Source organism: Arvicola amphibius, chromosome 5 (genome assembly GCF_903992535.2).
Source record: "Arvicola amphibius chromosome 5, mArvAmp1.2, whole genome shotgun sequence".
Lineage (NCBI taxonomy): Eukaryota > Metazoa > Chordata > Mammalia > Rodentia > Cricetidae > Arvicola > Arvicola amphibius.
The window spans coordinates 6,345,514-6,368,134 of NC_052051.1; the positions used below are offsets into that span (position 1 = coordinate 6,345,514).

General features: G+C 49.6%; 2 protein-coding genes across 2 annotated transcripts in view; one reads left to right on the forward strand and one right to left on the reverse strand.

The window, feature by feature from the left end:
- Positions 1-3,089: 3,089 nt before the first annotated feature.
- Rtf2 (replication termination factor 2) overlaps positions 3,090-22,621 on the reverse strand; it is a 28,923-nt gene continuing 9,391 nt past the window's right edge. Inside the window, exons 6-9 of the mRNA XM_038331864.1 lie at positions 9,923-10,036; positions 6,336-6,390; positions 6,149-6,244; positions 3,090-3,657 (exon numbers count right to left, since the gene is read on the reverse strand). Of these exons, the coding sequence (XP_038187792.1) occupies positions 3,491-3,657; positions 6,149-6,244; positions 6,336-6,390; positions 9,923-10,036 (432 nt within the window). The 3' untranslated portion in view covers positions 3,090-3,490. The remainder of the gene's footprint in view (positions 3,658-6,148; positions 6,245-6,335; positions 6,391-9,922; positions 10,037-22,621) is intronic.
- LOC119815634 (beta-1,3-galactosyl-O-glycosyl-glycoprotein beta-1,6-N-acetylglucosaminyltransferase 7-like) lies at positions 17,027-20,855 on the forward strand. Its single transcript, XM_038331863.1, has 3 exons — positions 17,027-17,996; positions 18,841-18,936; positions 20,632-20,855. The coding sequence occupies exons 1-3, from the start codon at positions 17,027-17,029 to the stop codon at positions 20,853-20,855; spliced, it is 1,290 nt and encodes a 429-aa protein (XP_038187791.1).

Genomic DNA, 22,621 nt, shown 5'->3' on the forward strand with positions numbered 1-22,621 from the left:
GGTGAGCAGAGGCTGCGCGGAAAACAGCTCATGGTGGGTCTGTCTGCTGGGGCGCCAGAGAGACTGGGCACCTAGTGTTGGGCCCTGGTGATGTCATAGAGCTGACCAACCCGGCCATTGTGATGCCTTCAGCTTGAGAAGACTGAGGTTCACGGCAAGTAACCTGCCTGGCTGGACTTCCAGGGAGGAGAAACTTCTAGAAGACAAGGAAGCTGTCTCCTTGCCAGAATGTTTTTTTTTTTTTTCCTGAGCTTGGCACACTGTTAGGAGAGACCATCATCTATTTTTGGTTACATTTATTTGATCCAGATATTGTGGTGAGCAGCGGATACAATGTGTCCCAGGGAGCTGGGTCCAGTAAGAAATAAGGCTAACTAGCCGCAACTGCTGGTTAGGGGTCATGGATTTTTCCTTTGGCCTGCACCATCGGCATTATGGGAACGGGGATTTCCTTTGGCCTGACTCATCAGCTTTATGACTGTCACCCAAGGGGCTGGGAGATGGCTCAGCGGTGAAGTGTTTGCTACGTAACCATAAGGGCCCAGTTTAGCACCCAGATAAGAAAGCTGGGTGCCGTGGTGTACTTACCATTGCAGGGCTGGGGAGGCAGGGACAGGCCAAGCCTGGGCGTGCTGGTCACCCAACCCAGTCTAAGTGTTTGTGGAGTTCTGGGCCAGTGAGAGATGATCCAAGTGGACCACATCTGAGGGACAGTACCCAAGGCTGATCTCTGGTCTCCATGTACTCACATATGCGCCTGTGAGTGCGTGCGCATGTGCACACATACACACACACACACACACACACGACTTTCTGCTCACACTCTCGCTGCCTCCAACTATGACACAGGTTCTATAGACTCATCTGTCAAGGGGCCAGTGGCTAAGTGAGCCACAGGGACATTCCCCTAGGGCACAGCTTTGGCTTCTGTGGGGCTCCTACCAGTTCAGGTTTGGAGAGATGCAGGCCCTAGGCTGCATGCTCCCGGAGCTCCTATCCTTCAGCTACAAGGGCCTCCAGGAGTAGATGGCCCTGGCGCTTAAGGCTGCGGGCTACTAGGGGTTCAGCGCTGCCTGTTGAAAGGCTCCGCCTTGTCAGGCCCTGAGCAAGATCTGGAAAACTGCTGTGGTGAAGGTTTTGCAGGGGTGAGGTATTCATGTCTGCAGGGCCTGCTTTTGAAGTCAGCTCTGGCATTTGGTAGCTGTTTGGTGATACCGTATGGGAAGACAGGCTGCATTTGCACCAGATGGCTCCATACGACACAGCTCACCACAGCTGGCACACTGGATTTCAGCTATCCGGAAACATTGATGTGTGCCTGAGGGGAGGATCCCAGAATTCCCTTTCCCTCAGCGTGTTCACAGGACCAGGGGAAGGCCAGGCAGGCAGCAGATGTCCTGACTCGGGTGGTGGGTGGAGCTGAGGGTGGAGCTCAGCTCCAGGGTCCCAGAGAGGGGCTGGCTCTTCAGTCTGGTGCAGCAGGGCTTCTCACCGGGAAGCTCAACCAGCTGCCCTCAGGGAGGCCATGCCTGTCCTAACCACACAGGCTGGGGTAGGACCTCAAGGGTCCCCTCTGGGGCAGGACAAGGGAGGAGCCACAAAGCCCAGGCAGAAATCTGTGGAAAGTTCTGAGGCTAGAGGCCTGGAGACACCAAAGTTTCAAGGCTGAGAAATGTGAAAGTGGTTTTCAAAAGTCATCAAATAACTTGAAGGCTGTAATTAATAAAACACAGCGTAAGAGGCTGTTTTCTTTGTAAAGATATAATAAGAGAAAACAGGAGAAAAATGTAAGTTCAATGACACTGCTTCCTCTTTTTATCAAAAGCCCACTTTTGATAAAACAAAACAAAAACCCTAGTCAAATAATGAGAATGGTATGAGATTTCTTTAAAAAGATTTATTAATTATGCACACAGTGTTCTGCCTGCATGTATGTCTGCAAGGCCAGAAAAGGGCACCAGATCTCATGGATGGTTATGAGCTATCATGTGGTTGCTGGGAATTGAACTCAGGACACTGGGAGAGTGGCCAGTGCTCTTAACCTCCGAGCCATCTCTCCAGCCCTGTTATGAGAATTTAACAGGAAAAAAAACCCTCTAAAATAGTTTCTCACTGTACTACAAATAATTCAGAGAAATTAAACAGCTAATTCAGCTTTGTTTGGGAAAAGCACACAATAAAAATTCATTATTTTTTAAGACATGGTCTCATGTATTCCAGGTTTGCATAAAACTTGCTAGGGACAGCCTCGAACTTCTTATCCACCTGCCTGCACCTCCCAAATGCTGGGATGACAGGTGCCTGTCACACCTAGATTATGTAGTGCTGGGGATGGAACGAGGGCTTTGTGTGTGCCCAGCAGACACGCCACCTCATGAGCTACATGCTTAGTCCAGGTTAATTCTCAGTGAAAACCTCACGTTAGATATATGCTGTAATCCAGCACTTGGGAGGCTGAGTCGGGAAGATCTTCAGTGTGAAGTCAGTCAGCTCAGATCTAAGGTGAGGCCATCTCTCAAAAACAAAATCCAAAACCTCCCAAGTATTTCTACTTGGAAATACTTATTTTATGAGATGCCAGCTTTGACATCTCAGTGACCTTCCTGCCTCAGCCTGAGGGCTTCCATTACAGAGTGCTACCACGCTTGGTTTGGGAGTAGGGGCTTTAGTGTTTCTGTGGTTTGCACACCTGCAGGCATACAGCATACAGGGGGAACCCAAGGCTGACACTGGGCATCTTAGCTGCACAGCATTCTGGTTACTGAGACAGGTTTTCCCCCAACCTGAGCCTGTGAGCACCTTGCTTGGGGGCCCAGCTCTGCCATACAAGGGCTGGGACCACAGGCCATAGTGCTCACCTGTTTAAGGTTCTGGGGATCCAAACTTTAGTTCCCAAGTGTGTGTGGCAAGTGCTTATCTACTGAGTGAGCTATCTGCCCAGCGCAGAAGAGGCAGTTCTGTCCTGCTCCCGTGAGCAGTCTCATAGAGGGTCAACTACAACTGTGAAGGTGGAAAAGGTGTCATTCCTGTCTGCCTGTCACTTTGATGGCTGTCATTTCCTTACCAAGATAAAAGAGGAAGAAAGGAAATGAGAGGAAAGGGCTTTATTGTATACTACTCAGTCAGGTATCTGGATTCTTCTTTGATGTCCTTGTACCAGAAGAAGCCACCAGGAGCAAGGGCTGACAGCTGGAAGTCTGTCCTAAGCTAAACTCATTGTCATTACTTCCTTGACCAATTACAATTTTAGAAAATGAAGCCGGCTTCAATGTAATAAGCAGAGTCGCCAGGCTAAGCAAGAGGTACAGCCTGTAGGGAGGCTGTGGTTACGCTGCAAGGCTCCTCACCCTCCCTGGGACCCACACACCTCATGGCGAGTGACCACACAGGTGGAAGATCGGAGAGGACAGCTTTATAACATGGTGCTGCATCAGGCAGCGTGGCACAGGCCACGGGGAGGAGCCCTGCGGGGAGGGGCTGCGGTCCTGCTTTAGAAGCAGTAGGACGTGTGGGTGACCCAGTGCGCAGACTCCTCCTTGGAGCGCTTGGCAGAGCTGTGGCTCGTGAAGATGGACTTGTAGGTTTCAGATTCGTCACTGTTCGCGATGGACCTCTTCAGGGCCCCGCATGGGGCTTTCCCAGCTTTCCCGTTAGTTGCTAGAAAACAAAGACAAAATCTGTAAGGCTGGGACTAAAGATCACTCCAACATCAACTTTTTTTGTTTTGTCTTTATTTTATGAGACATAGTTTCTCTGTATAGCCCTGGCTGTCCTGGAACTCACTGTAGACCAGGTTGGCCTTGAACTCACAACTCACAGAGATCCGCCTGTCTCTGCCTCCTGACTGCTGGGATTAAAGGTGTGCACCACAACCACCAGGCCAAACATTGAACTTTTAAAGGGAACAAGTCAGGCATGCTGTTTCCCCAGTCTCCCAGCATTTTGCTACTATGCGGAAAGAAAAGCTGAAGCACAGGGGCAGGGTCTCAGGCAGCCCAGGACATCCTGAAACTCATGTGAAGCCAAGACTGCCTTGAGTTCTGACCCTTTGGCCCCCATCTCCCGAGGGTCGAGATTATGGGAATGAGCTGCCATGCCATTTACACAGTGCTGCTAAGAGCGCCTAGGGCGTTGTGCACACTCCGCAAGTGCTCCAACAACTGAGCTGCATTCCCTGCCCACGACAGAGTGTTGAAAGAAGACGCTTGTTCTTCCCGGCCGCCCAGAACCGAAATAATCACACAGAAACTGTATTAATTAAAACACTGCTTGGCCCATTAGCTCTAACTTTTTATTGGCTAATTCTTACATCTTAATTTAGTCCACTTTTAGTAATCTGTGCATCACCACGAGGTCATGGCCTACCAGCAGTTTTAGCATGTCTATCTCCAGTGGTGGATCCACGGCGTCTCTCTGACTCTACCTTCTTCCTCCCAGCATTTTGTCCAGTTTCCCCCGCCTACCTAAGTTCTGCTCTATCAATAGGTCAAGGCAGTTTCTTTATTCATTAACCAATAAAAGCAACACACAGACAAAAGGACCTCCCATACCAATATAGTAAATAAATTTATTTTAGAATCTCACTACGTAGCCCTGGCTGACTCAGAATTCACTATGTAGACCAGTCTGGCTTTGAACTTGGGGTCATTCTCCTGACTCTGCCTTCCAAGCAGTCCCACGCTAACATGTCTGGCTTAAAGCACAGACTCTCAATAGTCTCTCCTACAAGCTCGACAGAGCCCTAATCCCTCAAGGCCTTGCTAACACTGTGTGCTGGCACCAAGCCATGCCCAGTTCCTTAGCACTCAGGAAGAGGGGACCAGGAGTGTCAGTGGCCTATCCTGATGGAGGGCCAAGATGGGCCCCACTGGCCACTGCTTATGTGGGACATCTCATTGCCTTTTACCTGACAAACCTGCACTTTTCTTCTTGTAAAATAACTGTAATCTTAGTTTTCTTTGCAGTGCTGGGCAATGGACCCAGGACCTCATCCATCCTAAACAGGTTCTCCACCACTGAGCTCAGCATCCATGCTAAACGGGTTCTCCACCACTGAGCTCAGCATCCATGCTAAACAGGTTCTCCACCACTGAGCTACAGCCCCAGCTCCCTTTCTGTGTTTTATTTTGATACAGAATTGTAGCTGGCCTCAAACTTTTTATCTTCCTGCTTCTGCTCCTGAGTAGCTAGAACCACAGGCCTGTGCCACCAGACACAGCATAAATATTTTCCTTTCTTGCTTTCCCTTTTTCTCTTTATGTGTTTGTGTATGTGTACGTGTGAATCTATGCCACATTCGTACATGTGCCTGTGGAGACCAGAAGAGGGTGTCAGATATGGAGATGGAGTGACAAGTGGTTGTTAGCTGTCAGATATGGGTGCTGGGAACAGAATTCGGGTCCTCCACAAGAACAGTACTGGCTCTTAACAGCTGAAACAGCTTTCCAGCCCTTGCTTTTTTCTTTTTGAGATAGTCTAGCTGGGCAGTGGTGGAGCACACCCTTAATCCCAGCACTTGGGAGATAGAGGCAGGCAGATCTGAGTTTGAGGCCAGCCTGGTCTACAGAGGGGGTTCCAGGACAGCCAGGAATACACAGAAAAACCTTGTCTTGAAAAACCAAGAGAGAGAGAGAGAGAGAGACAGAGATGGAGACAGAGAGAGACACACACACAGAGAAAGAGACTAAGTGCATAGCCCTGGCTGACCTGGAACTCACCACATAACCTGGGCTGGTCTGGCCCCGTGGTTGACCCATCCTCTGCCACCAGCCTGTTGTAAAGACGCTGAGTTTTGGAGCAGCTCTTGCACTTGGCCAGGAGGCAGGTGGAGAGAAAGGACATCTCTATGCTGGAGCACAGGGACGAGGGAGCCGAGTAAGGTTCTGAGCGCCCGGAGCCCTCCACACAGTGTGTCTCTATGTGGCTGCCTGCTGTGAGACCATAACCTTGCTCAGCAGTAAGAAAAAGACAGGATTTGTGTCCAGAATCTTTTGGGTCAGCAGGGCTCCAGGCTGGAATGTGAGGCTACATTTTAATTCAGAGGACACAGGAAACCACCTATAAATTACTGGGAAAAGCCCAAGTTTTCTCATCCCTTGGCTCTGGCTTCCCAACTTTCTCAGGTCTTTGCTGGCTCAGTAAGACCCACCTGTGTCCCTGGAAGCCAAGTTGCTTTTCTTCTCTCTAGGATCGGGGTCCGCCTCTTCAGGCTTGCCAGCCTTCACTTTGGATGGTCCTGCAGAGTCTGTAAAAGACAAAGTCAGCAAAACAAACCTTGAGTAAAGCAGAGCCAGGCCCTGGTGACACAGGACACAGCCCACACCCCAATCTCTTACCGTCTGCAACACCCGCCTTGGAGACACACTCAGCTGTCTTCGGTTTCTTTGTTCTCTGTAAGAAGAGAGAAGCTACTGAAGGCTGTGGTGGTTTCAATAAGGACACCCCCCAGAGGCTCGGGTTCTGAACATTTGTTCCTCAATAGGTGATGTGTTTGGGAGTTTATGGAACCTTCAGAAGTGGGGGTATATGAGTGGGGGTGAGCTTTGAAGGTATACAGCTTCACCCCACTTCCAGTTCACTCTACTTCTGAGTGTAAATGAAGGCTCAGCTTCCTACTTTGCTGACATGCCTGGAGCAAGTGGCCAAGCCTCCCACCAGGACGGACTTTCCCTCTGGAACTGTGAGCCACAATAAATCCTTCCTTCGGTAAGTTGCCTTTGGCCATTGTGTTTTAGCACAGTGACAGAACAGTATCTAAGATAGAGGTATGCTCAGATGGAGTGGACCACAGAGGCAGTGGGCCTGCCTAGGGCCCAGAGTCCTCTCTGATGGCCTGACACATCTCTCTCAGGATGAGCTGTCTGTGGGCTGATTGGTTCCAGCTCTTTTGTCTCAAACTTTTAAATGAAAACAATACATTTCAATGAGGAGTCAACGTCAGACGTTGGGGATGGTGCTTACTGGCACAGCACCCACCTGGTGCTCATGAGGTCCTGAGTTTGATCCTCAGCACCACACCACACACACAGAAGGTCAGTATTTCCGGTGACCATCGTACACAAAAGGGCAGTTAAACAGCAACATAAACTCTACATGCATGAACATACACAGAATCCTATTTACTCTGGGAACGCAGTTAGAAAGCTGTCAAACTGTGATGTTTGTTTAGCTATGAGGCTTGGGGGCTCACACAGAGGAATGTTAGCTGATTTAAACTAGATTACTCTCGTTAGATTTTTAGATGCTGGGTTAGTACAATAGTTATTGGCCAATCCTCAAAAGGCTGACCATTGTGCAATGACACTCAATTGCACAAATGACTAGGACTGTTTATAATTTTCTTTAAAATGTCATTTCCATAAAACCCCCCAAAAAAGGGCTCCAAAGAGACACAGCCAAGCCAGGCAGTACACCTGCTGTCTCAGCCACTGGGGAGGAGATAAGAAAATCATGTGTTTAAGACCAGCAAGTTCAAGGCCAGCCTGGGCATCATGAGACCCTGTCTCTAAAATAAAAAGTAAAACAAAATAATTATTTTGGAAGGCCCTCATTTTTTACAAACGCTAAACCAAAGACCTTTCTTGGCGGTGGCCTTCAATGTCTGATATATATACACAGTATGATTCAAAGCATTTGAAAAATAAAACCACAAGAAACTGTTTCACACATGGAATGCACACAAGCAACCGTGTGAGGGCTGATGTCTCAGTGCAGAAGCACCACGCAGAAAGCCGGACATGACTGCGCTCGGCCTGTAAATCAGCACTGGCTGGTAGAGACTGGGATCCTGAGAATCTGCTAGTCAGCCAGCCAAAGTGAAACGGTGGTCTTCTGGCTTAGTGAGAGATGCTGTCAAGGTCACAGAGCGGAGTGACAGAGGGAGATACCTGACATTGGGCTCCTGCTTTTGAGTGTGTGCACACACTAAGTGTCTACACACCCCAAGCACATGAAACAGAACCAGAGGCAGATGCCCAGTTTTTAGCCCTCCAGTTTTTACGGCTGAGCTGTTTCAAAGCAGGAGGCATGCAGAAACGCTGAGCCCTGTCTGCAGGTAAGGATATTTGGGAAATATTTTGTATCTTGGTAGCAGTATCTAAGCGTGTTCACAGAGGCTCTGCTGAGGAGGCTGCAGAGGGGATCTAGTCCCACTGGGCTCTACAGGACTTGGCATGACGCCCTGACAGCACAGTCACCCAGGGCTCCCCGCAGCTCTCTAGCTGCTGTTTTTAGCACACAACACCCCTCTCTGCATTTAAAGAAAAAAAAAAAAACAACAGACCAAGGACAGCAAAAATCAAGCAAATTTGTCCTTAGGCTGCTGTCTCTTGTCAGATACTCTAGGCTTTTCTATGCTCCTATGATGGCAAGTGCAGAGTAATTTAGTAAAGTAATTTACTAAATTTAAAAATTTAGTAATTTAGAATTAACACACACACACACAAACACACACACACACAAAATGTTTGTTTTTAACCTCCACACACAGCTTAAATGACCCAGAGACCTACAGTATTCTCAGGAATGCTGCTACTATCTTATAAACAGTTCCACAGAGCATTTCTGTGGCATCTAATTTCAGAGTTGCCCACAATTCCTAGTGTTATGGAACATTACATGCACAACTTTCTAAGATGATAAAGGAGGAAATGAGAACGGATTTGGCTTCTCCCGAGTCTGTGCCCCATGTGTGACCATCAGCCTTCTAAGCCTCACAACCGTGAAGTATCATCACATGTGGCTGATGTGATTCTGTTCTTTTCTTCTACAACTAAAATGCATAAGCAAAGTTCTGCAGTCCCTTCTGTCTCCGCAGCTCTAGCCCCGCGGATGACATGTCTTCCGTCCCTGCAGTCCTAGCCCCGTGAACGACACTGCCTTCCGTCCCTGCAGCCCTAGCCCCGTGGACGGCACTGTCTTCCATCCCTGCAGCCCTAGCCCCGTGGACGGCACTGTCTTCCGTCCCTGCAGCCCTAGCCTCGTGGATGGCACTGCCTTCCGTCCCTGCAGTCCTAGCCCCGTGGACGGCATTGCCTTCTGTCCCTGCAGCCCTAGCCCCGTGGACGGCACTGGCAGCTGTAGGCCAATTTAATGCCGGCCCCCTCCCCCGTGTTCCCACTCTCCTTACTGCTATAGTTACAACACTTCTAGCATTTGCCTTCGTAGCTTTTGCTTGTTTCAGTGCTGGGGTCAAACCCGTGCCTCTGTGAAGGTATTCTACCACTGAGCCACACTCTGGGCCCCTGGGTCTCCAAACTGGCCTTCAACTTTCTCTCCTGACTCTACTTTAGGAACATAAAATTACAGGTGTGCCACATCTGGATTTCCACCTTAGTAAAAACAAAGGATAGGCCCAAGTTTTCCTTGAGCCTAATCTAAAAAAAAAAAAAAAAAAAAAAAAAAACCAAACCTACAGCCCCAATGAATTCCACTGCTTTGCATGCCAACTTAAAAAAAAAAAAATCTAGCACTTCCTTCCCCAAGCCTGCTGGGCTACAATGCAGGCAGATTTGCTGGGAAGATGCTGCTTCTACTCTTGCCTTTAAGGTTATGAAAACGGAGTATGAGTCCTCCTATTTCTTTCTTTGTACTGTGGACAGAACCTAGGGCTTCAGGCTCCACTACTGAGATGCACCTGTTGTCCATGTGTGCTCCTTTAAATCAGTACTGCCTTGTCCTGGGGGCTCACTAATGTCACATTCTGTGCAAGTGCTTGACGGACAGGTGTCATTTAAAATCTCCCTACACCATCATGTGCTGAGCAGATGAAGGCTAATGTAGCCAAGTCCTGAATTTGTTTCTAGAGGCCAGACCTCCTGGGCTGACAACTCAGCTATATACCCTCTCCCCAGCCCCAGCATCTGCTAAGGCAGCAGAATAGCTTACAGTGGGCCCTGGAGCAGAAGTGAAGCCCCCTCGTTACCTTCTCCAGCTTGGCCCGCAGCCGTCTCTCCTCCATCCTCTTCTTCAGCAACTCCACGTCCTCCTTGGTGCCATTGAGCACAATGATGTCATCCTCCTGGAAGGCAGCCCCACACTGGAGGGCAGAAAGCAAGGTCAGTTTCCATGGGAGGGGAGATATTGAGAGGCCTGCTCTTCGCTCAGCGCTGGCCTCCAGCCCTTGCTAGGCTTCTGCTGCATCTCTGCCTGCGTCTCAGATGAGCTGCTCTCAGTCTTGGCCCAGAGCAACATAGTCCGGTGGGTGCCCAACTCTGGAGGGTTCCGACGTAGGTAACTGATAGAGCGGCTCATGGTGCCAGTACTGCCCACACTGGTCGGTGCTGGGCTCTGTAACAGGCCTGAGAGAAGACCCTGAGTGTAGGACCACCTGAAGTTGCTGTGTTGTGTTGCTGGGGGCAGTGGTCACTCTGTGTGGGTCCACTCATCCTTCCCCTACTACGCTGCTGTATACCAACAGTATACCATGACAATAGGCCCTAGCTGAGAGCATAAGTATCTGCTTACTTCCAATACTCTTTCCAGAAACTTCTAAGTTATGACTCTAGACCCATCAGGGCAGAACTGTGTCCAAGTATCTAATGGTGTTCTGGAGACGGGAACAGATACTTGTTAGTGTCCATGTTCACAGAACTGTAACCTCAGAGAAGCCACCTGCCACCACACCAGTATGTCTCCTGAGAGTGGGGTCCTAGGCCCTGAGCACAGTGCCTAGCACACGGCAGGAGGAGGAACAGCAACAGAGAGCAAAGCTCTCCCACCTGAACTGAGGCTTTTGCTCCAGTGTCTCCAGGTCCCCTTGATTAGGCTCCACCTCTCTATCACTCAGTCCTCCTCAGGGGTGGAGGTCTAACCCCAGGACAGAGACCCTCAGTTGGCTGCTCTGTTCCTCAGGGCCACCACACAGTCTGGAGACAGTCTGGCTATAACATCTAGGAAGAGGTGTCATTGCCATCCTCTGTTAAAAAGCTAATAAACAGGGCCCTCTCCTTGAACATGACCCAAGGTCTCGGGCACCTCCCAGCACACAGAACAGGTAAGTGTGTGACCTCAGTCTCCCGCACCCACAGAGGTGAGGAGTGGTTTACTACAAATCCACCTTTGGGGTCAGGTCGGCTCCCTTTACAGGGCTTCCCTGAGGACTCACAGAGCCTGAGTTAGGTACCCTTCAGAGGAATGACCTGGGGGAGGGGAAGCAACCACTGAAGTGGAGGGCTGTGGTTCTCAGCCACCAGGACAGTGGGGAGGTGGGGAGGAACAGCCTTTGGGCAAGTTGTTCCTTGGGAAGTCCTGGGCCAGGGGATACTTGGGTAGAGAATCCCTTCGTGGGGGAGGGAGGCCTTTTCCTTGGAGAGGGAGTGGAAAGGGATCTTTCTGAACTGAGTGAGGTGGGAAGGAAGGCCCAAGGGGTGTGGAGGTGCACTCTGGCGTAAATAACCCTCCTGAGGGCAGCAGAGTGCAGGAGGCAGGACCCTACCTCCCTGCTGGGATTTCAGCTCAAGTTTCTTTCCAAGGGCACCAGACTTCCTTGCTTCATTTTTTTGTTTTGTTTTGTTTTTGTTTTGAACACCACTGGAGAGGTTACCAATGTTTTTTCACAATGGAAAAGCTCGATACAGAAACTTGTCAAGTAAAAAAAGGCTGAACTCGTGAGGATGCAGTTTGCAAAGAATAAGACTGCCATACCTTAGGGGTGCTATCACTGTGGTAAACAGCATGGCCAATGCAACTTGTACTCCACCCTGAGGGAAGTTAGGGCAGGACCCCTGCAGGCAGGAACTGAAGCAGAGAAGGTGGAGGAGGAACCTGCTTACTGATGCTCAGATTACTTTAACACCCAGGACCACCTGCTGGGGGGGGGGGAGATGGGGGGGGATGACGACGACACGACCCCCAGTGAACAATGCCACAATGCCACACAGGCTTGCCTACGGGCCAGTTTTACAGTGGCATCTTCTCAAATGAGGTATCCTCCTCCAGGCTTGTGTCAAGGTGGCAACCCAATGGGCACAGGTGGCTTAGTATCCTGAGCAGCGGACCCCAGGATCCACCAGGGGTGACTGTCACCACCAGGGGTCAGGGCAGTGCTCTCCTGATCACTCTGCATTCAGGAGGTGTAGAGAAAAAAAGCCCAGAACTGGAAGAGCTGAGCCTTAAAATCTGTTTAGCATTTCTCTCTTTAACCAGGGTCTCACTAAGGAGCTCTGGCTACCCTTGGACTCTCTGTGTGGATCAGGCTTGGCCTCAAATTTGTGGCTATCCTCCTGGGAACTCAGGATGACCTTCTTTGCCCATCCCTGCACCCCTGCTCTTTCTTCCATAGTGATGGCAGCAACATTCTTTGCCTAGAATCGTGGCTGTGGCCTGACACTGTACACACACATACCCAGCACTGATAGATTCTGATAACTAAGTCACCGACTGTTAGGAATTTGAGGCTGGAGAAATGGCTCAGAGATTAAGGGTGCTCACTGCTCCTGCTAAAGACCCAGGCTCAGTTCCCAACACCAATAAGGTGGCTCATCACCTGCAACTTCAATTCCAGGGCACCTGACACTTTCTTCTGACCTACGTACAAGTGGGGCACATAAACTCATGCAGGCACACACATGCATAAGTAATACCCCCCCTTTTTTTCTTTAAATGAGCTATCTTAAGCCTATAATCCCAGCACTAAGGAGAGGGAGGCAGAATCACCATGAGTTCATGGCCAGTCTGAGTCACAGTTTCTGGCCAATGCAGACCCAGCAAAACCTGCCTCAAGAGCAAAAACAAACACAACAAAGCACCCTCTCCCTCTGAACACCTCACAAGACCCATTCACACTCACTGACATTAGCCGCTCAGACCTCAGCTACGTAAGACTGCCCCACATGACTGTTCTGGTCTTGGGAGAGTGTCTTTACACCTTACCTTGGGATGTGGGGGAGCAATTCATCATAAGAGACAAGTAAGACAAATGAAGGCAGCGCCAACAAAACAGTCTCTTTAAAACAGGAGGCACACACACAGTAATAAGTTAATTAATGAACATGAAAAAATAGATCTATCCAGAGTAACCTAAATACAGACAAGTATCAGAAAAATTAGCCTCCTGTTTTAAAGAGACTGTTTTGTTGTTTGCTTCTAGTTTTGAGATAGGGTCTCACTATGTCACCTTGGCTGGCCTGGGGAGTTCGTATGTAGCCTAGGTTAACTGGGAACTCAGAGATCCTCCTGCCTCACTCTCCCAAGTGCAGAATGCTGGGATTAAAGTATGTGCTACCATGCCTGGCCTCAAAGAGCATTTTAGGACCATGCCCCCAATCTTACAAAACATCAGCCCAGCTAGCAGCTTTCCGAGTCTGAGGGTTGAATGATCTCCCCAGCGTGATATGTGATGCTGAGGGAGGGGCCGCTGCTTTCGTAGCACAGAGGTTGTACTCTCCTCATCTGGGCTGCAGCTCCATTTGCAGCTTGTATCTCTGTTTCATGTCTACTCCCCCTGCTCTTTATTTTCCTGACAGGTATACAATCCTGGATAATTCTCAGGGATCAGATACAGTAGCTATCTTTTCTACCAACGTGTCAGAATCAACAAGAGTACATGTCCCGAGGGATGCAAAGGCAACCCGGCCTGCCAGGCAACTCTGAGTAGCAGGAGCTGCAGCCATCTGAGTTGGCTAGAGGAGAGGTGGCTGGGCTATCTATCACCCCCAGGAACAGGAACTGCACCTGGTGAGTATGTCACTGACGGCGTGGGGAGGGGGCGGTGGGCAGCAGGGCAAGCAGGTGTAAGTTCTGAAGGAAGCGGGGCTTTCTAGCTGCCTATGACTGGAAGCACAGGACCAGCGATGGATGACAGGCAGGCATCACTTCCCCTCAAAAACAGTCCCAGTTTCCGGCTATAAGCCAAAGAGAAGCAGGGTGAACTGTTCCACAGCAAGTGAAAGATGACACTTCACAGGTGTAAAATGCCACTGTGTATTAACCCTGACAGTTAAGTCAGCCCGGAGGCCATGGTTAAAGCCTCAGTTTCTTATTGGTGGCAGTACTGAAAGTGAACTGGTAGCTGAGCTTGTTCTGAGCGGATACCCCAGGAGCAGACCTCTGCAGACACATGGCTGAACCAGTACACAGGGCTCAGGCATAAGCACACTGTGAACTAGACACCCATCTTATTGGACAGTTGGACAGTCTATGGGTTCAAATCAGCCCAATGAACATAATATGGCTAGTGGCTTATAACTGACGTTCAGGGTGCTGGGGACACTGTCCTGAGCCCAGGGACAATAAAGACGACAGAAGAGAACCTGCCCTGCTGTGGCTACAGGGACTTGAGTCTCTATGCTCAGAAAGTGGCTCTGAGGGAACTCTGTCACACTGGGTCTGGGACCAGCCAATACCAGCCTGGCATGGCAACCACCCAGTCCGTGGAGAAGGAGAAGGGACACTCAGCTACCCTGGCTCCCCAGTGCCTCCTCAGCCTTCAGGCTGAACACCAGGCACTCACTGTGAGACATGAAACAAGGAACTGGGCTTTGACAGTAAAGCTTGCGGAAACCCTCTGAATGGATCACATGAATAGAAGACTCGAAAGGAGGAAGAACAGAGCATGTGCAATGGACTACTAAATAGTAACAGTGAACAGGCTTGTGCTGAAACAGTGGCATCTGAGCAGTGACACAGTCAGCCCCAGTGTTGGCTGGGCTGAGGACAAGGGGAAAGGTAGTAAGAAAAGCTTAGCTTGCTCTTATTCACCTATAAAAGGCCAGGGAGTACGCTGCTGTCTTCATTAATTATATAAATGGCTGAAGGAACAGTCCCTGGGGCTTGACTACAGCTGAGGCTTATGGGGGCACATCTAACAATGCAGGCAGCGGAGAACCAAGCAGTCCCTGAGCCTTCTCCCTGGCAAATCTACCACACCAGGAGGGGTGCACCAAATCATGGTGTACTGTGTACCTTGTTCAAAATTCCCAATCTTTAGCTGGGTATGGTGACACATACCCTTAATCCCAGCAAGACCTCTGTGAGTTCAAGGCCAGTCTGGTGTACACAGTGAGTTCCAGGACAGTCAGGGCTGTCTGTTACACAGAGAAAGCGTGTCTTAAAAAACCAAACCAAACAGAAAAAGAAGTAAAAGCCTAAAAAGACAAAACAAAAACTCATAAGTGTTGTGAGAGGCTTGCCCGGCATTTCCTTCAGCAAGGACCTCTGTCCGGGTGGATTTCTACGCTGGGGGTGGGAGGCTGTTTATTCTGGGGACCAGACATGAAATGAGGAGGCACCAGAGTGCCATGCATATGAAGGGAGGCCTTGCATGCTTTATAAACTCTTGCTAAGGAGACCCTAAGGTTTGATACTTGTGGCAACTGACAGATGTTGACTGTACCTGTGACCCAGTGCCCAGGGCAGCGGCTATTTTGTATTTCAAAGCGTGTTAGGTGGTAAGAAACTACAATGAAAATCAATGTGCTATTTAAACCACCCACAACAGACAGAGCTCTCAAAGCTGCTCTGCCTGTCCCCAAGTCACAGCCAAGGAAAAGAGCTGTGCAGGTCCATTTGCCATGAGAGAGGAACAGCACTCACGAGTCAGGACTCACAAACAGCAAGACCTCCTGACAGCACAGCCTGACGTCTCGCCTGGACAGCTCTGCTCTCCGAATGCAGAAGGACAAACATGGTATGCAGCAGTTCTCCAGCATGCGCTCTCAGCAAGGCCTGCTGCAGCTGCAGCTGCTCACACATCTACTGCGGTTCTGGACAGGTCACCACGCTGGCATCAGGAGACATCATTTCCTGCCTTGATTTTAATCCCTAGAAATAATTCCTCAGCTCATTTCAACAGGCTTAACTTGCAACCACAATCACCCTTTCAATTTGTCGTTCAAATCCTCTATGGAAAGATTCAGACTCAATGTAACGAAGAAAGGCGTAAATACAGGAGAATAACTCACGAGTGTGCTCAGCACTGACAGTCATCAGGGACGCACAGTGAAACCACAGGGAGTTGCCCCTTGCAAGCCAATTAGGATGGTTGCCATGGAAATGGAGTGCCGCCAACATGCAGTGTAGCGAACTGAACTCTCCTACCTGTTGCTGTACTCACTGGAAAAGCCCAGAGTGAAGCTACACGCCCAACACAAGACAGCCGTTTCACTAGCCCACGTTCACTCGAGACAAAGACATCTGTCTATACAAAGACTCATGCACAATGCTTACGGCATCTTTGTAATAATGAGAAGTTGAAAATGAAGTAAGAATCCATCAACAGCTGAACAAATAAATTGTGCACAACCACACTCAGCAGTGCAAAGGAACTAGTGGAAACTCCAATAGGAGGCTGACTCTCAGAATCATTATCCTAACTCAGAAAAGCCACGAATCTTGTGTATGATCCCACCTATATCACATTATAGAATCTAGGGACACAGAAAGACATAAATGGCTGCTGAAAGATGGGGTAGAAAGACAGATGGCTTTCCGGGGGGCATAAGGACACTTAGGGATGGAAGCTGCCCTGATGTGGTGATAGTTTCAGAGTGTACACCCAGAAAAAGACTATCAGATTACACACTCAGGAGTGCTGCATGCACCTGCAGGTCGGCAACTTGGGAGCCTGAGACAGGAAGACTGCTCAAATCCATGAGTTCAAGGTCAGCTTGTATAACACAACAACTCCCCTCCCCAAAAGACAGAAAGAATCCAACAAACCAATATCTGTTCAGATGGCATTTTCCCATCTGTCCATCTACCCATCTAGCCATCCACTGATCAAATCTGAACTTGCTGTGTGGCCAAGGATGACCTTGAACTTCTGCTCTTCCATCCCCGTCTCCCAGGGCAGAGGTAACAGCAGTGCAACACACCTGGTTCACGCAGGGCTGGGGATGGAGCCCAGGGCCTCAGGCATGCCAGGCGGACACTCTCCAAGCTGAGCTGCATCCACACCCCAAGTGATATTCTTAAGAATATTGAGTTGGGGGGAGGTTACCTGACTCTCTAAATGCTCTCCATTGCTCTTTTAGGACACTGAGAGGAACCATTTCAAGCTATGGTGGTGAGAAGGCACTGAGCTCAAAGCATGAGCCAGTTCCGAACCACAAAGGCTGGACTTGTGGCATGTGGAGTGATCTGCACCTTCATCTTCCTTTACTTCGGGAGCCCAGGTCCCGAGGAGGCTGAGGAGGAGCCCGCCCACTTGGCTGTGGTGGAATGTGGCTTCTATCCAGATGAACTGTGCTCAGCTTTATTTGAAGGGAAAAAGGCAGCCCCCCAAATCGCACAATTCTGCAAACCCCCTCACAATTCTGAAATACTTGCTCATTTCCGCACACCAGGAAACTGTTCCAGGATGGCCTGGGGGCTGCATTTCATAACGAGACCCCTGTCTGCAGAAGAAAAGAACTTCTCTTTGGCGTATATTATAAGTGTTCATAAGGAGCTGGCCATGTTTGTGCGGCTTCTCAGAGCAATTTATGCACCTCAGAATGTCTATTGTGTCCACATTGATGAAAAGGCCCCAAAGAAGGTCAAGAGTGCCATGCAATCCTTTGTGAACTGCTTTGAAAATGTCTTCATTTCATCAAAGACACAGCAGGCGGCTCATGACGGCCCTAAGAGGCTGCAGGCAGAGATTAACTGCATGAGAGACCTTGTCCACTCCACATTCGACTGGCATTATGTTATGAATCTCTATGGACAGGAATTCCCAATCAAAACCAACAAAGAAATCATAAGCTACATAAGAACCAAGTGGAAGGGTAAAAACATCACTCCCAGGGTGATCCCACTTCCAAATACCAATCCAAAGCCAGTCCAGAGCCCCCCTGAGCCTCACCCCAAAGAAAATGCCCACACATCCCCAAAGACAAGGCTCAAACAAAAACCACCCCATAACCTGACGGTTTACTCTGGAAGTGCTTACTTCGCACTTACAAGAAAGTTTGTAGGGTTCATCCTGACTGACCCCCGTGCAAAACGCATGCTGCAGTGGTCCAAAGACGTCCAGAGCCCGGAGATGCACTACTGGGCGACCCTGAGCCAACTGAAAGGTAGGATCACTCCGCAGTGTGGGTGCCGCTCTGGGAAGTAACTGTCAGGGGTGGGTTTTTTCCTGCTGCCCTGCTGTGGCTTTGTACAGGGCCTGCATCTCACAAGGCCTTCCAACTGGAGAACCTGGGTGGCCTCTGGTTCTAGGGGTGTGGAGGTAGGGAGACAATCTTGTCATGTTCCCACCCAACATGAACATCTTAAGCTCATTCTGTGTCTCCTCCAATAGAACCTTTTGGAAATCCTGGGCATAATGTTTGGAAAAAAATCTGCACTTTTTTTTATCCACTTGGTAAAGTTACTAGATAGTTACTATAGCCTGGCATTGTGCTAAGGGCTCACATCTGTCAGTCACAGTTCTGGGAATATACCCTGGGCTATAGAATGAGTTCTTGATTAGAAAACAGAAAAAGAAAAAGACAAGACAAAACATAAAGCCCAAATATAAAAAAATGTCTGTGGCAACCCCACCACTTCTGAGGGAACTCTGGTGCCATCCTTTAAGTGGGTTTATTAAGTCATCCTAGAGAAAGGCCGGCTGGTTCCTTCGAAGAGTGCTGCTTCAAGAATGGCTGCCTATGTCCATCGATAGATAACACTCTTGCAAACAGGGACTCTGCAGAAATGGTCTTGGACCATTATGTGGTTTCCCATACCTACTGTAAGTCCTGTTCTCACATCACCTACCAAGGCTGTTAAAGGGAAACGCAGCCCAGGGCCACAGCATGGTCCTCAGGACCCTTTACACACATCCAGTGAGTTTTGAGAGACTTTATCAAAGCTTGCATCCCAGCAGCCGGAACTGCACACCACAGTGTATCCTGATTTTGTCCCCCAACCCCTCAGATGCTCCAGGTGCCACATCAGATGCTGGCTGGGAAGGAAACATCCAAGCCACTAAATGGAGAATGGAGGAAGGAGACGGTCACAAGGGGTGTACAGGTAAAGAATCAACAGCAGCCTGTCTCTGTGTGCAGAGTGCTCGCATTAAAGATGTGCGCCAGCCACCATGTCTGGTTCATGCAGTGCACAGGGCACCCAAGCAGCTCAGGGAGTTCTTGCTGCCGGAGTGCCTTTCTGGTTTGCTCTGGTGGATTCTCTCTCAGGAACCACAAATTCTCCACTTCTCTGGAATCCCAGAGGTTTGAGTCACAGAGGGAAAGGGGCAGTTGTGGGCCCAGTTATGAAATGTCTGCAGGGCCCTGGCTGACAGCAAGCCAGTCTGGACAAACAGCGCATAGGAAGCTGTGGCGCTCTTGAAGGATAAGGTCTAGTCCTCTGTCACCCCAGCTCACTTTGGAGGAGTCCGGACAGCTTTGGGGGAATCATCACTTCACTGCACTATGCTAATGAGGGAAGAGGGTCAGTGCTCTGCAGAGTTCAAAAGTGTAGAGGTGCACTCATGTTGGGGTACAAGTTGCAGGCCACACAGGCTGACTACAGAGAGAGCTGTAGTATGGCACAGCACCGCTTTTGGGGGCTGCCATTTGTCCACAAGCAGCTTCCTAAGCACAGTACCAGCTACCACACAAGGACATCGTCCCACTTGACACTGCCCTTGAGTGTGGACCCTGGATTAGGATAGTAAATCAGACGTGCAGAGTAAGTCAGGCTCCCCATGCCCAACTATCTAAAAGACTGACATAAAATAAACAAGTTATGGGGGTGGGTGGATGTCAACTCTGATGCCAAAGTAGCTAAAGGGTGAGTAAACACAGTTGTCTTAACAGTGCCAGGTCAGGGGCTGGGCAAAGGTTTAGCTCAGAGGGTTGTTTTTCTGGGGGGTGGGGAGAAAGACTCACTATATAGACCAGGCTAGCCTGGAGTTCAGAGATCTGCCTGTCTCTACCTTCTGGGATTAAAGGCACATGCCTGGTTAGAAGGCTGCTGCTTTTTTTTAAAGGTAGACATTGTAATTCAATAGGGAGCTACAGTGAGTTACAACAGCCTCCCCCCCCACACACACACCTTACTGAGCTACACCACCAGACCCTTGTTCATCTTTCTTTTGAGACAGGGTTTTGCTATGTAGCTAAGGCTGGCCTTAACTCTATGATCCTCCTGCCTCAGCCCCCCCCCCCCCCAAGTGCTGTGATTATAGAAGAAGTGGCTACATTCTGCACAGCTGTCAGATTCTGATTCCATGAATTTTCAGGCATCTCCTTGGCTGTGGGCAGTTCATCAGAAAGGTCTGGGATAGAGAATCATCAACTCTCTCTATTGGTTCTTCTGAGTGAAGCTTTGTCCAAGAGTAAGTAATTAAAATAGGAATTAGATCCAGGGCTCATCAGGCCCAGACTGGCCTGGTACTAAGTCTGTCTCAAACTCACGGCAATCCTCATGCCTCAGCCTCCCAAGTGTGGTTTACAGGCAGGAGTCTCCATGCCTGGTGCAGCAGCGCTGTCATGGCTCTTGCTATTTAGAACGTTCTCCAAATACTAGCCCAAAGGTGAATTCCCTTCACTATAAATTCAAAATCCAACCTCAGAGACTGACACCACAGTTACAGGACGCTACTTATTCTGAACTCTGTGCCAGGAGCCCTTCCAGCTGACACCTGAGGAAGTGTGCACCACTTACTCGTACCCTACTGAACTGGTGGGGAATGGGCAGTTAAATTTCTGTTTCTATCTGTAGGCCATGATGCCCAAGACACCTGTGTCTACGGCCTGGGAGACCTGCCTTGGCTCGTCCAGTCACCAGCTTTGTTTGCCAAGTTTGAGCCGTCCACAGACCCACTGGTGGTGGCATGCCTAGAGAGGTGGCACAGACTCAAAGCCCTGCGGCAGGCCGAGGTCCCCGCAGAGTCACACTGGCAGTTTCCCCAGGAAAGCCACTTCAACAGTCAACCCCACCACTAGGGACACTTTGTCAGTGTCGCCGTTTCCATTCCTGGATGTCAATCAGTTAAAAACGGATGCAGAAACACGCTCCTGGCCAGACTTCCCTACTGACTGTGGCCAGGAAGAGATCACATGAGGAAGATAACCGAGGCTGTGGCTGGGAGGACAGATCAGCACCTGGAAGGCTGAGCGCTCCAGTGAGCAGCTGCTGAAGGCCGCATTTCTCTACCTGATGAATCCAGTTCAGGTCTTGCTCTGAGGGCCTGGAGATGCTGTGTAAGAGGCACGAATACAGAGCAATGCCCCACCCAGAAGAAAACCATGCTTTTCTGGAGCTATCCCTGTTTGCTAGGAATAGTACAACTTTGTTCTAGAAAATTCCAGAAAAACATCTAGGGGACTCCTTCTCTGGGTAAAATGAATTATCCTACAGAGGGAAACACAGCTTAAGAGGGCTGCCTGAAGACTGTGTAGTCTTGGCCGGCCATCTACGCATTCTTCCTGCCGTGATGGATGGCCCACGACGGCACTGACCAATGCTGCCACCACAGGGGCTGCTGCACAGAAGTGTGGAAGGAGATGGAGGAGCCACTCTTGACTTTTAATTAGTTTTTCAAGCCAGCTAATTCATGTGGCAACACCCTGGGTATACTAGCTGAAGGCATGAATGGCCTTAGCCATCCTGAGTCACAGATGCAGGTCCTTCCTTCCTAAGTTCCCGGCTCTTCTATTGCCACTGTTACGGGATTTTATATGTTTTCTTTCCCTAACAATGTCCTCGGTGACATAAAGACTGACAAGTTCAACTGTCGTGGGAATTTGGTCTGACAGCCAATTGTACGAAGAGGCCTGGCCCAATGGGCATGGTCTTCTCTGGAGATAGTGACCCGATAAAAACCCAGGGGGAAGGGTCATGGGGCTCTTAAGACTGTGGAGGGCTTGCTGGTGCTGGCAGCTGCAGCTTGGTAGCCTTCCCCAGACCTCCCCAGTTGTCCTTGGAAATGGGAGGATTAGCAGCTGCAGCAGCAGCAGCAGGTTGCAGCCTCCTTCTGTATTGTGAGTGTACTCTATATTTTGTACCTGTTTAATAAACCCGACTTAATCGCAGCGCTCCCTCCCTTATTACCCCGCCCCATACAATTGCCCCTCGGACCGAATTCCGACAACATTCAACTACTGTCCATGTATGTATGTGTCACCTGCAGGTATGCGTGTGTACCACATGCCCACAGCAGTCAGCAGTCCATGTTGGCTCCCCTGGAATGGGAGTTACAAACGGTTGCTGGACACCATACGGTGCAGGGAATTGAACTCAGGACCTCTGCACGAACAACCAGAGCCCTCTCTCCAGCCTGGAAATACTTTTCTTTTCTTTTTTTTTTTTTTAAATTAAAGTAGGAGCCCGAGAAAGGAAACTACCACACACTATAAAGACCTCTGTCACCCGAGGCTCTCCCACACAGAGGTGCGGTCACATCCAGTCGTGTGGCCTGGAAAGCCGAGCAGACTGAAGAACTCTTAATGCAGACCCTAAGTCAACTTAAACAAAACAAGTAAGACTGAAGCAGGCTGTTACAGCGAACATTTTCCCTACTGTGCACTGAAAATGTTAAGACCTCGACCTCTTGGCAATGTTTCTTATTACAAGACACAGAGGAATTCACCTGGTATTTTGGCCAGTCACCTGGTTATTGGAGAAACCAAACCACAGCACCTTCACCTCTCTGGGTGCTCTTCTCTGACAGCAAAGTGCACACCATGGTACGGAGAGTGACCCAAGTGAG